Here is a 14,913-nt window from a genome sequence, read left to right as displayed (position 1 = left end):
GTGATGTAACTGTTTCATTGTTATCTCACGTGTGACATGCCTTACAAGTATTCCAAGGCTACACCCACTTTAATGCAGTTTCGGTTTCGATTGTCTCTGATACAACCTACCCGGTTGAAAATTGAAAATTGGTTTTTGGGGAACGGAAATAGCGCAGTACCTGTCTCACAACTAGGCGGACACCAGAACTGCGCCGTAATGGAAGGCATAGAGGAGGGACTCAGAGAAGAAAGCAATAGGGGCCGTAGTGCAGGTCTCCGTGTAATTTCGTGGGAGGCCGTGCTGGTCTACTCGGGCCCTAAGATTCAAGTACGGGCAATCGAGCGGGCCAATGAGGTCGCCGCCAGATATGGGCTAGCGGCCATCTAGCATGTGTCTCCTACAACCTGCTCTCGACGCAATAAATGTTTCACAATAACTCAATCAATCGACCACCTTTTGTTAACGATTTGTGGCTGGAGAGGCGCGCATATCCCCCTCCCCACAAATCGTTAACAAAAGCGCAGGAAGTTACCTGGCGCCGACTGCAAACACGCTCCCTTCTGAATCCGGTAGTGCTTGCCCTCATGTACCCTGGCCAGTACGACCCAAACTGCCATAAATGTGGTGAAAGGTCCACACGCGACCACATTGTATGGAACTGCGCAGACGATCCGCCTCCGGCAGAGTTTATGTACAGCTCCCTTCTTTCGAGCGGTGGGAGGCCGTGCTGCATGGTCAGCTCGTACCCTAAGATTCAAGTATGGGCAATCGAGCTGGCCAATGAGGTCGCCGCCAGCCTTGGGCTAACGGCAATCTAGTATATGTCTCCTGCAACCTGCTCTCGACGCAATAAATGTTTTACTATCGACCACCTGGGGATTTTTAACGTGCACTGACATCGCACAGCATATCAGTGCACGTTAAATATCCCCAGGTGACCGAAATTATTCCGGAGGACACCGGTTGAGAGCTGTTTTAGGCCCACCGTAAACACGGTAAGTACGGCAACTGTTATCGTACGTACGGCAAATATGTGGCTGGCAAGCCTGTCAACGGCAGCAACGGGAACGCGTTACAGTAATTACCGTACGGCTGTCCGGCTACGCTAAAACTGTCTAATGTTGAATCTATTAGGAGACAATTAAGGGTGCTTACTACGACACATGCATGACGCAAGGCAACAGCCACCGAAACCAAGGAGTATATTTTTTTCCATTTGTAGCGTTGATTAATTCGAGATTAGCGGTGCAAATGCTTTATCGCTTAAAGATAATTGATAAGAAATCAGAAGAAAAAACAACTACGTTCGGGTCCGCCGGTGGAATCCAAACCCAAGCGATAAAGCATTTACACCACTAATCTCGAATTAATCAACGCTACAAATAAAAAAAGACATCATCGTGCTCTATGCCCCCTATGCTCCTTGGTTTCGATGGCTGTTGGCTTCCGCCATGTAATGTTGAATCTCTTCTGATATTAGTCCGCCTGATAAGAGATTTGTTGAACGAATGTACCGAACAAATATTACACAATTTAGCGTAGCCGGGTAGCCGTAATGGGAGCGCGTTGCCGTTCTTACCATTAATTGCCAGGCTTGTCTAGCCACGTTTACCGTATGGTAGCATTTACCGTAGCTACCGTGTTTATACCGTTCGGCGGTGCTAAAACTAGCTATTAAATCATACCACCACCATCCGCCGTTCAGCCTCGTCCGCCGCACCGACAAGACCCTACATGACGTACCCCACAGAGCCAAGCTGCCTGCACTCCCCTCTTACCTTGCCGTTCGATGAGTTCATTCATGGTCCGCCGGCTCAAGCCTCGTGAGACAGCGCTCATCAGATCATCCTCTCACCCACCGTGGCGACAAAATCTCCGTCTTCCTTTCTCCGGTCAAGATTCCTTCACGCCCATCGTCATGTCATGTTTCACATAGTCAACGCCCTGCTATAGTTCACGATTGGTACGATTTCTCGGTGGCCCCGTGTCATGTCATGGACTAAAAGAAGACGAAGCAGGCAGTGGCGCGGGCAGGAGCGGTCGCGCTAGGCCTGCAGCCATTAAATCATGCCGTCACGATCCGTCATGTTCAGTTTTCATCATGCCAATATTGTGAACATAAGCGCAGCCAAGTATACTCCCGGTTCCAATTTTCTCCCACACTCTGCCTGTTGCGTCGCAGTCGTCGTACATATAGCTTATTCGCTCATTTGTTTGTGCTGCGACAACGCTCATGCTGTACAGCATCACCGTAAGATCAGCGCGTTGCGGCATGAAACGTGATCAAATGTTTAGGGGAATTTCCCAATGTGATTTGAAAGGGAGTCACTGGCATATCCACCCAAGTCCAACCATACGGTTACAAACCCTACTGAAAAATGTATATAGGTTTGAACGGGTCAGCGAATAGGATTATGACACATTTGGTTTGGCTTTATAGGATGGACGTCCCAAAGCGGCTCAGTCTATGAGGGACGCCGTAGTGGAGGGCTCCGGATAATTTCGACCACCTGGGGTTCTTAACGGGCCCTAACAATGCACAGTACACGGAATTTTCACATTTTTCCTCCATCGAAGTGCTACCGTAGTGGGCGGGTTCGAACCCACGACTTGCATGCAATGTGTGATGTAAGTGCACGGTAATTAACCACGGTTAATGTTAGTTATACGGAGCCCACCACTAAGGAGTCATTGAAATGCTGAATCGCTTTGGAAGCTTTATCCTATAATGTTAAACGAAATGTGCCATAATCCTATTTGTCTCCTATCTAAACCTGTACACATTTTTCAATAGGGAAAGAAAGCTATACAGCTTCCACAGAAGCTCCCTCGCCCTACCACGCATGCTAGCCGCCCCGGTTAGCTCAGTTGGGAGAGCGGGGACCCGGTTTCGAACCCCGAACCAGGACAAATTTTTCTTTAGTTACGAAGTTTCTGCAGAAGCTGTATAGCTTTACTTTGTTGCCGTATGGCTATACGCTTGGTTGGGTGCCAATGAGGTGAACATCTCCCGAGCGCTGAAATTGAGCGTGCTCTCTGGTAGATGCCAGCACTGCAGCCTGGCAGTTCTGCGTGTGCACTGCAGTCGGTTTCACGCGTGTCTTAACTAGTTTAACGCGTCAGTCATTGTGCATTTGTTTTTTCGCCGTATTACGAAGTACCGAAACGTGCACAGTTTAGCAGACGATAGATGTATTATCCACATAGCGTGTAAAGGCTGCCAGTGGGCTAGCAAGCGACCCGTACGTGCCACTGTGCGCACAGCGCGTCTCCACACATCGCACTGCATACGCATAGAAAGGCTCGTACCATTTTTAATATTTTGGTTGCATTTCGTGCGAACACACGCTACGAAGCAGAGCAGAGTCGACGTCGTGCTGGTCTTACGATGATGCAGTACAAATAAATTCGTAGAACAAGAGATATTAACAACTGCCATGAACCAATCAAACAGGGGGAGAAATTTGGAACCGGAAGTAGCGATAGCAGACGACTTTCCCATGATCCTCTGCGTCGACTCTGGAAAATAGACGTTTTTAGCATACCGGAGACGTACTACCGGAGACGTATGCCTGTTTACCGGATGCCGGCTGCGCACGCGCAGTGGCTCCCCCTCACCCTAACGATGCCATTGTGCATGCGCAGGGGGGGGGGGGGGGGGGGGGGGGGGGTTGGTAAACCGTTATACGTCGCCAGTATGCTAAAAATGTCTAATGAGAAAAAGTCATGGAGGAAGGAAAAAGAAAGAGGAGAGGCGGTTGAGAGAAGTTTTTTGAAGCCGACTCCCCCCCCTTACTTGGCCGCTTGCGCATTCGCAGCAGGCATTGCAGCAGACGACGCCGCTGCGCCCAGCGTTGCTATTGGCTGCACCTGCGGCCAAATACTTCCAGTAGTCCTTGCGAAAGCGCGTGACTTCCGGCACACTTTCTGGCATGCAACTCGGATGGTGAGGGCCTCTTCTGAGTTTTCCTTCCTCCGTGGAAAAAGCTATGTTCAGGCAGGTACAAATATGTCAACGCTTATGCGACAGGAAATAGCCCCTTTGGGAAACCAAACGTACAACAAATCAGCTTTATTGCGAGACAATACATGTCCTAAAAACAAAAGAAAACCGAGATGACCTTGTGTTATTTTTAGCGCTGAAAAGAAAAAAAAAATGTGGATTTCGGCCTATGAAACAAGGTTCTGAATATGAATGCCAACCCACGAAAGCAAAAACGAACCATTCTGCATACAACTTTTCCAGTCATATCACAGATGCTTCAGGAATTCTGTGCTTCCTGCGTCAGCCCTTCGCATTTATTGCACTTGTCGAAATGGGCGATGCAGCGCTTATGTACAACGAGGCGAAAAAAGTGATGTACATCAAGGGCGTACAACTGCCACGTAATGTGACCATACTCAAGCAGTGATAAAGCCCAGCAATTTGGAGAGGGACGAATGGCAGATAAACTGAAAAAAAACATGACTATGCCTTGAACCGTACGCATTCATAAGTAGTCCAAAATGATTTTGGAATGCCCCAAAGATTGAGTAGCATCCACCTGAGCGCATTCATACGTCTACAAAGAGAAAACTTGTTCACAGACCAGAAGGAATTTTTCCTTTGTAAGCGTATCGCAGCGCTCAGGTGGATGATAAGAGAAAGCTGTATAGCTTTCCTTTGTTGTCGTATGACTGCGCTATATAACTTCCATTATAATGAGTATTCGTACGTAATTGTTCTTGCAAAGCAAGAAATGAAATTTATTTTGATATGCTGACAACCGTTCCATTTTTATGTCAGAGGCAGACGAGTAAAAAGTGGCGAATGAGTGAAGAAAAAAATAGTAATACGTAATTATTCCACTTCTTTCAACTTAGTTTTTTTCAGATTGATGTATGTAGTCACATGTTTCATAATTTTTTTTTCGCCACGTATGTCTACCTGCAGTAATGGTTAACACGCCTAAAAAAGCATACAGTCACTGATGAGAAACATTCATGAGTGAACAATGACTACTATAGTGTATAAGGAAACGCCAAATAGATAAAGAGGAACAGTTAAGAGGAAATATTAAGATCGATGGATTATTCGCTACCATCGATCATGACTTCAAGAAGAGGGAAATTTAACCCCTCGGAGCGGGTTCGCTAATTTCGACGTTAACCGAATCCGGCTATGTCGGGACCTAATGGGCGGAGCATGCATTTCGTGGAGCTGTATTGCGTGCAGTGATCGAATGCCACGGAGCGTCCTTACTTATAGATCGCTGTCGATACTGCACACTCGATTGCATCGGCGTTTTTTCAGTGCCACAGCGAAGTGCCGCAGTGGTATACAGGGTCGTCCACTTGTAAGGTGAATGCAGGAGCGCATGATATCCTAAATCACAGTTCCGCAGAGCGCGATAATGGTGTCCACATCACTGAGCACGCGCATGGCAGTTTCACGCGACGCCTGCTTTTGCTCTTTAATTCGCAAGTATCCAAGACACGTTTTATCTTCGACCCTGTGCTTACCGAAGGCCATGCAGGATTGTCGTTGCCGTGGCAGTGGTAAAAAACACGTGCGTTCCGGAATGAGGCAAATGTCAGGACTTGCAATGCGCCAGAAAAGAGCAGCGAGCGAGTGGAAGAAGTGGTGCGGCAAGTTTCGCACTGCGGGAACTGCACAGCTGATCGACAACGAGGACAGAAGCGCAGTGCTAGATGTCAGTGCTCTGCTGGAGCGTCCTGGACGGACTCCAGCCAACGAAGTAGTCGCCTTCGGAGCCCAGCGAATGACGCTTGGCGAGCTCCAACTCGTCGCACACTGTCGTGGAGACGGTGGAGCTGGCGAATGTGCCGCTGCTCACTTCCAGGATGCGCTCCTTGCTGCGAAAGAGACACCCTAGTCAGGCACCGATTCGAGGACGGGGGACACCGTGTCCATATGCACTCCCTGTCTTTTAGCTCTGCTGGTATGCCTCGCCTTGTTCCAGCAGCCTCCAAGGTATGCCACCGAAATGTCCCAACACTGCTTTGGTTTGGTTAAATATTAATACACTGTTCTTAATGCTTTTTTTTCTACCCATTATGAAACGCTTGCCCTAACTTAATTTAAACATTTAAACTATAGCACTAAGCGGGGACCAGCAACGAGGGTGACACTTTTGAGCTCCATAGTACGGCGCATCCAATGCATGCTACTCCTATACACTCATCTCATCTGAACGGACACCATGGAGTCGTTCCATTACTGAAGGGTGCCCCATGAGAGATAGTGACTAATTGGTGACAAGTAGCGGTGTGCGGACAGTACTTTTTCGAATCCGGATCCAATAAGAATCGAATGTTTGCGTGATTATTCTCTAATTGTGCGAATATTTGTATAAAAACATTCATGCGGAAGAGCGAAGCGCTAAAGGGGCACCGTAAGTAAGGGGGGGGGGGGGGGGGGGGCGTAGCTGTCACAAAGACGGAACCCAGACCTCCGCTAGTGGACACCCAACATGAATTTAGTGTATTTACTCTGTGATCGTCTTGTCATGAGCAAAGAAAAATTTCCGTTTGCTTCTGATAACGACAGTGAACAAACTAGCTCTAAATCTCAGGTGATTACGAGGACAAAAGTTTGAGTTATGGCCTTCGTTATCAGGCATGAATGCAGAATTTGTTAAACCTGGCTCAACGCTGTCGCGTGTCTGAATCTTGAAGGCCTTCTGTATGATGAACTCCCCCACACGGATGGACCGTGTCGCGGCGCCGAACACTCCTTCTCGCACAGACAACGATCATGGCAGCATGCATGGTGCGGCATATTTTTTAAGCTGTCGTCGACAAAAACTTCTTGCAGTCATCCGAAAACTTGAAGACGAATCCAATTCGTTCCGAATAATTTTGGACACGCACTTTTTGACGCGTTCAACGAATCGAATAGAAGGATATTCGAGTGGCCATTCGAAAGTTTCGATTATTCGCACAACAAGGAAAACTTTGTAACAAAATCTAAAGCAGGCACAATCTAAGCGATTTGTTAGGTACTGCTATTTGAAGAACTTTATTACTACGGCGTTTTGGGACTCAGTGAAATATATTTCTAATTTGTTATAGTTATCATTCAGAGCACCGCTTTAGAACAGTGTTTAGTTTGAACGTTGAACTAGTGCTAATGTTGAAACAGCGCCAACTAGTCCAACTTTCCTCCTCAATTATTGTTACCATGGATTTAAAGCTGTAGCTGTCGAAAAACGCAACGCAAGGAGCATATCTATCTTTAGGTTTTCGAGAATGCAGTTCTCGTTGGGGCTGCAGCGCAGTAAATTCTGGCTCTCCTGGCGCTGGAAATCGAAGCGCGCACGCTACCTAACCTAGGGACGTGCGCTTGTGGGTGTGGCAGCGTGTAAAGCCCCTCAGGCTCCTCTATAGATTGCTCTGCGTGGACACCGTTGCCCAGGTTGTTATGCTATCTTTGTTTTGATCAAACGATAGTTACTACAATGCTATTAATTACCTTTTTTTCTAACGTTCGGGGAACGTTACAAATAAGCTTACAAGGGTGGAAGTCGGGGCGAACAAGAAAGGGTAACGACAGCACGAACACAAGAACCTCAGCTCTGTGCGTGCGTCCGGTTTTTGTGTTCGTGCTGTCCTTCTTTTTGCGCTGTGACAGCCATTAACACAGATAAGCGACCGGATAACATCTTCCTAACCTTATAGTATTTAGTGAAACATTTAAACAACATAAATGCCAGTTGCGCTTAATGGTCAAGTAACCCTGCAAGACCAGACCGGCCAATTGTGATCAGCCGATCTGATGACCACTTTGCAAGGAGCAGTTAAGGGCCAACAAGGGCGACACGCACTACAATGCACCACAACTAATGCATGCAACTCACACACCCACCTTCAAACGCATAGCATTGCCTCAAGCATACATAGCCAGCCTGAAGGGTGTCATAAGTGATAGTGATGAACGGGTTTTGTAATGAAATTTTTCACTGCGCATGAAATCTATGGCAGGCATCATTTTAAATATTTAACTCCGAAGTTCTGCTAGTTGAAAAGTATCATTACCTCACAAACATAGGGAAAGTTCTGAGCCACAATGCTTGATAATATCGGGAATGTTGATTTAGAGCTACGATTTGGACGTTATAACGTTACAGTTGGCAATGTTTTTATAGTTATGATTCCACTTCGAAAATAACATTTGATACACGGCAACGGAAATGCTTGGTTTTAACATTGAACTAATATTTACCACACAACATATAACGTAATTGCTCATTTCTGACACCAGAAGAACTTTCCAACGTAACGAGTAACTTTGCTGCAGCAATTTCATTACAAGATTCTCATTCTCGGTGATACCTATGTATATAGGTGGATGCTAAAACTTAATAGCGGTTTGAGCACCCACCTCGTATGCTGGAGGTCCGGGGTTCAATCCACAGTAGTGGGTACAAGATTTTCTCTGATTTGGTGCTCGAATTCCCTGGGGTTAAATGCTTGAAAGCTGGGGTCTTTGACCCCACGTCGAGCAGAGGAAGCACGTTAGCCATGGCCCTGGCTGGTTACTTTTGGCAAAGGCGGCGCATCCTTTCGACTGAACTGCTATGTCGTCCGTTCGCTCTCTCAATACCAAGTACTTGCCTGCGGCCGAGCGCTATGAGCACCGCCACGTTGACGAGCAGCAGGAGAACGGCGACACCGAAGGGGGCTGCGACCCACGGGATCAGGCACTGCAGGGACCCGTAGACGTCCCTCTGGACCGATGCGCCCACTGCGAGGGTGTCAGCCCGTACGAACAACATTGAGCGCATGCTCCGAGTTGCACAAGGATAACACAAGACAAAGGATAATGATGTGCAACGAGAAACGAAAGTGCCGAATATAACAAACCGCGCCAAGATACACGAACAACAAAAAAGATGTTTTGAATTATTGTTTCTTGCACGCGCATTCTACGGTCATGCCGAAATCACTCCAAGAGAATGTTGTGGCCTACTTTTCTACAAGAGGAGAATGTTGTGGCCTACTTTACAAGAGTAAGCCTGTCTGCCGGGCTTCAGGAATGCTTAATTCGGGGAACGTTTCCTTTTTAAGAGAATTTTAAGCGTGAAATTTTGCGAAAAGCGAATTTTCATCAGTTTTCGTGATCCGGAGTTCCCGGGCTCGAACTCGACCGCGGCGGCTGCGTTTTTATGGAGGAAAAACGGTATGGCGCCCGTGTGCTGTGCGATGTCAGTGCACGTTAAAGATCCCCAGGTGGTCGAAATTATTCCGGAGCCCTCCACTACGGCACCTCCTTCTTCCTTTCTTCTTTCACTCCTTCTCTTATCCCTTCCCTAACGGCGCGGTTCAGGTGTCCAACGATATATGAGACAGATACTGCGCTATTTCCTTTCCCCCCAAACCAATTATTATTATTATTATTATTATTATTATTCATCAGTTTTCGAAAAAAATTTAAGAGACGAAATTTTCCGTTGTTTTTCAACTTACTCTTTCCAAACTGCTGCAAGGAAAAGTGCCAGAAATAGAGATTTTTGGGTCCAGTTAAGGGAATCTTCGACTACAGCACGGAACATCACCACAGCCGGGCATATTAGTCTATACTTCTCTAGTCTTTCCTGCCGTATTGAGACTACTAGTTTTTGATGCGGAAGTTTTCTCACTTATTTGCTCATTACCATCCACTGAGCGCGAACAGGCGGCTCCAAATTACTCCCTTAATTTAAATATAATCGCCACACTAGAATACTCCAGTAATTACACCCTTAACTGAAATATGCTCAACCTTAGTGGATACCCCTAATTGGTTTGTACTGACACCACCCCTGCTTCTTTGTGCTAACACCACTCCTGCTTCAGCCGTGAAGTTTTCATCCACAGCAAATTTGCCAAGAAAGCTGTGTCACTTTCCTCTGTAAAAAGGAATATATACGCCCAGGTGGACTCTAATGAGCAATTACCCCACCACTTAAAATCTACTCCACTTTGGGGAGTCCCTTAAGATGGAAGTTTTCTCTTGGATGTATCGCGCCTGCCCGCAGCCTCGAGTTGTCTGCGCATGCGCAATGACATCGTGCAATCCAAAAAATCTTTATGGAATGCGAAGGCCACTCTTTCAGGCTTCTTTGTTCCTGCGTTTCTTGTGGTTGTTCGCCGTCATTTGCGCCCCCATCCTACTTCTTTGTTTCCTCTCCCAAAACAAAATACCACTAAGCTCTCCGCTTCCTTTGTGCGACAGGACAAGTGGGTACGCGTTCACGAGCGTTAGAAGGGGGAGCAGGACAGTAAAGTGCAATCGGCCACGTAATGCGTGTGTGCTGCTCCTTGAGCACCGGGACTACCCTTGCAGCTTTACAGCGCTGCAAGGACGCTGCAAACGGAGCTCATGGATGCAGGGAAACAAAATACGCGCTGTAAACGTGTTTTAGGCCAACTGCGACTATGAGCTCGAGCTGGGCCTCGTATAGCACAGGTTGTAGCTATGTATAGAACAGCGCACCGGATGCAAGGAATAAGTTTTCAAAACACGTTTAAAGAAGAAGAAAAAGACTCCGTTGGTTGCCAGTTGCTAAGGCGGCTTTCTTCACCTAGAGAAGGTGTGGCGAAGTGGACCGTGATGGCAGGTCCGTGTCCTACGCTGGTGGTCGCCCTGACGTCGACACTGTAGCTGCGTCCGGCCTCAAGGTCGTGCAAGAGCAGCTCTTCGACGCCGGGGCCAATTACTATGGCCTGGAGGGGAGAGCTGTCCTTCCCTTCAGTGTCGTTGCCGTCCCTCGCGATCACTGTGACCTGCGTAGGGAGCAAGCCGGCGCCTCGTTCTCGCTTCTGGCCCATGCACAGATTTGCTGCACGCATAAAGGAGGCGCGCATTCTTCGTACAAAGGGAGAGGAGCAAAGCTGGTGCGTTGTGACTATTTTGACAACAGAAACAGGAGCATGAAAACAACAACAAAAAAAAAGACAAGACAGCGCGGTGCAGAGCCTTCGTTCGGCTTCCGAGTGTCTTGACTGCCATTGCACGCTCAGCAGTAAAGAGGGGTATGAACCGAGGGCGTAGCGTGTGTTTCGATGACGTACGCACCTCGTAGCCGGTGAGGACTCCGTTGCGCTCCTCGGGAGGACTCCAGGACAACCGAGCACTTGTTTCGTTAACTTCGGCGACCACGAGCCACTCCAGCTCGCCAGGCACTGCGGGCACATGAAGCGTGCAGCCTTTATCGAAACAGGTCTGCTTCCGAGTGCGGATCGCTGGAAGGTGAGGTCGTCCAGACTCCACAACACAGCTTAGCGAGAAATCTCTTGCGACGAATATTTCTGAAGCAGTAGGTTTGTGCGAATATTTGAAATTTTCAAGTAGCGAATGGAATACCTCTCAGCCCGATTCGTTGAACGAATAAAACTACGCATCTTCAAAAATTATTTACGACATCAAGGGTTCGGACTCCACGGCTGTATAAAAAGCGGGACCCACTCCGACGCCGCACAGCACAGCTGTAATTTCATGATTACAGAGTCGTCGCTAGCACTTCGCTGTTTGGAAAGAATTTTCGTTTTGTACGAATATTTACACAAGTAGAAAAAAAGTCCCACAATTATTCGATTGGTAATAGATTTGGCTTTTGACTGCATTATTCGTATTCTCTTCTATTTCTAAAAATTATCGCACATCCCTAGCTGCATATCACCCATAGTCCACAATTAAAAACTAAGCAGCGCACCACAGGGCGCGTTCAGACCCAGTTAAAATATTGAAAACAAACAGACGTAAACAAACAAACAAAAGCTCCCAGGCTTCTTGCCTTCCTTGGCTCCCCTCAATGACAACGACAGTAGTAATGCACCCTTCCTCTAACTTAATGGATTGCATTTTATCTTCTTTATGAACTTATGTCTGATGATAAACTCGCAGGAAAAAAAAAAGTACTGCAGACCCATTGCGGGTCTGGGCCTCTGTGTCAATGCATCCGCAGTTGGGCTCACCTAGATCACGTGACCACAGAGCACACATTATCGGGAGCATCTGTCCTGCCCGCACGTTCCTACGTTCCTCTTGGCTTAGACCTACTTGAGGACATTTCTTTCTGACCAGCGCAGGAGTTTTTCCTTGCAAAATACCACTATGTCGATAGCGATGGCGATGCTGCTTACTCCGAAGATAGCACTTTTCACAAAGCTGTCGCTGTGAGCTGGAGCTGTGACTGGATACAGGTCAGTGCCTCCGGGACATTTGCGGTTATTGCACTATTCATCGTAGAAGCGCGTCGTAGAAGCACTCTTACAGACTGCCAAACACATATGCCGTTGTGCCGGTCCTAATGGCATCAACTGCAACGACTCAAAGAAAAGGAAACGTAAGCGAGAGTGTGAACATAAAAGGTGAGGAGAAAGGAGCATCGTCCTGCTCACCGTCTTCCGTGGTGCGAGCACTCACGCGAGGGCTGAGAGGCCCGTCCCCTGCACTGTTCACGGCACTGACCCGCATTGTGTATTTCTGGAACGGCTCCAGGCCCTGCAGCGTCAAGTTCGTGTCTGCAGGTAACAGAGGGAAAAGGTGAAAGCGTTTTAAACGTACGCCTGGTGATGGTTAAAGCCTATAGTTAAGGCTGTACTCCTACGACCATCTGCTCTCTGGGCCTTTAATGGGATAAAATAAGAGGTCTGGTATTTATCGTTAGCTCAGTGCGTCAGCGGCTGAATTGGTCGCACTAGGCGGAACAGTTGTGGCCATGTACTGGTCACGAATACATCTGAGCAATTTTTTCCTTTCGATGTCTTGTACTTCAAATCACACGTTGCTTTTAAGTGCACACTTTCAGCAACTCGTTCCAGCAGACACTTTCCCAGTCTACTACTCAATGATTTCCGCTGTAGAAAGATCTTTGTTTTATGCTGCTCGGCCCATTCGTCCGCCAACTGTCGTGACTCAATTAAGTACGAGGTTTACGATGCGCACGTTCGTCACTCAGAAAAAGAAATTACACCACTGGTTGGCTCAATGAAGACAAAAGCCCCTTAAAGAGCGTGCCATCAAAACAGGAAATAAGAAAGCAGCAGCCCCGTTACGCTTGACTGACCGATGATCGGGAGCGTTGCTCTTGCTGCTTTATATAGCTGCTATTGAAGAACTGTGCTCCGAGGAGAGCCGAAAGGGAGTTAGTCTTGCAGTGAAAGCACCTGCACTGCCAGCGAATGGAGCTGCATGACCGCTTTGAAACGAGTACATGTATAGCGCCATATTTCTGTGAGCTCGGAAGACTGACTGCATTTCGGCAGCTTACATGCATGTCCCTCACAGCTATAGCTAACGCACACACGGTAGACATAGAGAAGAGCAGTTCGACTCCTCGACATCCCAAACTTGAGCAATGGGCGGGACGAGAGTCTGCCGACTGGTGTTTCGATAGCACAGCTCGACTTTTTCGCACCCTTGTCGAAGTTCTGGCTGAGGTTTTCCTCCCCCCTCGAGCAGTCGCGCACCCAAAAGGCTGACCTGTGCTGTTTGCCCACTGTTCGTCCTCAGCCCGGGTGTCGGCGTAGAACAGCACGCGGTAGAAGAGCAGCGGGCCGTGCGTGTCCAGGCAGGCGGGCGCCTCCCAACTGAGGTGCAGGCTCCTCGAGGAGGCCCACACCACGCGGACGTGGCCGGGGTGCTTGCTGGGCGCTGCGAGGATTTCACTGTTTTGTTCACCCGCGGACAACTGGTGGCTTTGATGGCGGTCACTTCAACGCTTCAATAAGCGCTCGAAGGAACGATATAAAATGCCGAGTCCAGATGAAGGGAGCACTGGTACAGACGGCTGAGAGAACGAAACCAAGACATGTAAAAGCCATGTAACAATCGAACATACGCGCGGGCCCCAAATACCCCGTTTAAGATGCAGATATGCCAGCGCCTTGGTGCATATTTCGGGTACACTAAGCGCACGCGGGAATAAGCCTACCTGCAGCTAAGGCATAGTAAGGTGTAGGTTGTTACCCTCACACAATGGTACATGCCCACACAGGGGGATTGGCCAAGAATTGGGGGCACAGAGAGTTTTCCAGATAAATCTTCATGGACGAAAATAAAATGTATGCTGAGCAAGGAAGAAGTAAACAAATAGAAAGAGCGAAATTAAACGGGAAATGTAGGTCTCTGCCGGCCTACTTGGTTCTTTATCTTCTTCGCACCAGGGTGCTCTGTCAGAGACGGTCTTGCGACTGATTAAGATGCCGATATAAAAGGAGTACGACTTGGAAGTTTTAGGTACAAAGATCTCCAGAACGATTTTCCAGGCTCCGAGGCCCGGTTTTAAAGACCTCAGAGCCTAGCCCACATTTTGCACCATCCAATCAAAACATACTAACACATGATTGCATGGCAAGCCTGTCAGTTTCTACAACGTTCAAAACCCTCTCCCTAAAATACACAACACGAATGGAACATCAAAGTTGCTTTATGAAAATGGCGTTGCGGGAATGGGCCCCCAAAATGATTGGCTCACTAAGTTTACGTGCCACGCACCATACTTCCACAGTATCCAGAACGATTTTCCAGGCTCCGAGGCCCGGTTTTAAAGACCTCAGAGCCTAGCCCACATTTTGCACCATCCAATCAAAACACACTAACACATGATTGCATGGCAAGCCTGTCAGTTTCTACAACGTTCAAAACCCTCTCCCTAAAATACACAACACGAAAAGAACATCAAAGTTGCTTTAAGAAAATGACGTTGCGGGAATGGGCCCCCAAAATGATTGGCTCACTAAGTTTACGTGCCGCGCACCATACTTCCACAGTATCCAGAACGATTTTCCAGGCTCCGAGGCCCGGTTTTAAAGACCTCAGAGCCTAGCCCACATTTTGCACCATCCAATCAAAACATACTAACACATGATTGCATGGCAAGCCTGTCAGTTTCTACAACGTTCAAAACCCTCTCCCTAAAATACACAACACGAAAAGAACATCAA

At 47.8% G+C, this 14,913-nt stretch overlaps 1 protein-coding gene across 1 annotated transcript in view; it reads right to left on the bottom strand.

The window, feature by feature from the left end:
* Positions 1 to 4,251: 4,251 nt before the first annotated feature.
* Positions 4,252 to 14,913, bottom strand: part of LOC144125646 (uncharacterized) — a 47,455-nt gene continuing 36,793 nt past the window's right edge. Inside the window, exons 19-24 of the mRNA XM_077659221.1 lie at positions 13,451 to 13,621; positions 12,367 to 12,489; positions 11,042 to 11,148; positions 10,548 to 10,749; positions 8,599 to 8,728; positions 4,252 to 5,838 (exon numbers count right to left, since the gene is read on the bottom strand). Of these exons, the coding sequence (XP_077515347.1) occupies positions 5,670 to 5,838; positions 8,599 to 8,728; positions 10,548 to 10,749; positions 11,042 to 11,148; positions 12,367 to 12,489; positions 13,451 to 13,621 (902 nt within the window). The 3' untranslated portion in view covers positions 4,252 to 5,669. The remainder of the gene's footprint in view (positions 5,839 to 8,598; positions 8,729 to 10,547; positions 10,750 to 11,041; positions 11,149 to 12,366; positions 12,490 to 13,450; positions 13,622 to 14,913) is intronic.

Source organism: Amblyomma americanum, chromosome 3 (assembly GCF_052857255.1).
Source record: "Amblyomma americanum isolate KBUSLIRL-KWMA chromosome 3, ASM5285725v1, whole genome shotgun sequence".
Taxonomy (NCBI): domain Eukaryota; kingdom Metazoa; phylum Arthropoda; class Arachnida; order Ixodida; family Ixodidae; genus Amblyomma; species Amblyomma americanum.
The sequence above is the reverse complement of the archived record's forward strand: the minus strand, read 5'-3'. Positions and strand labels throughout refer to the sequence as shown.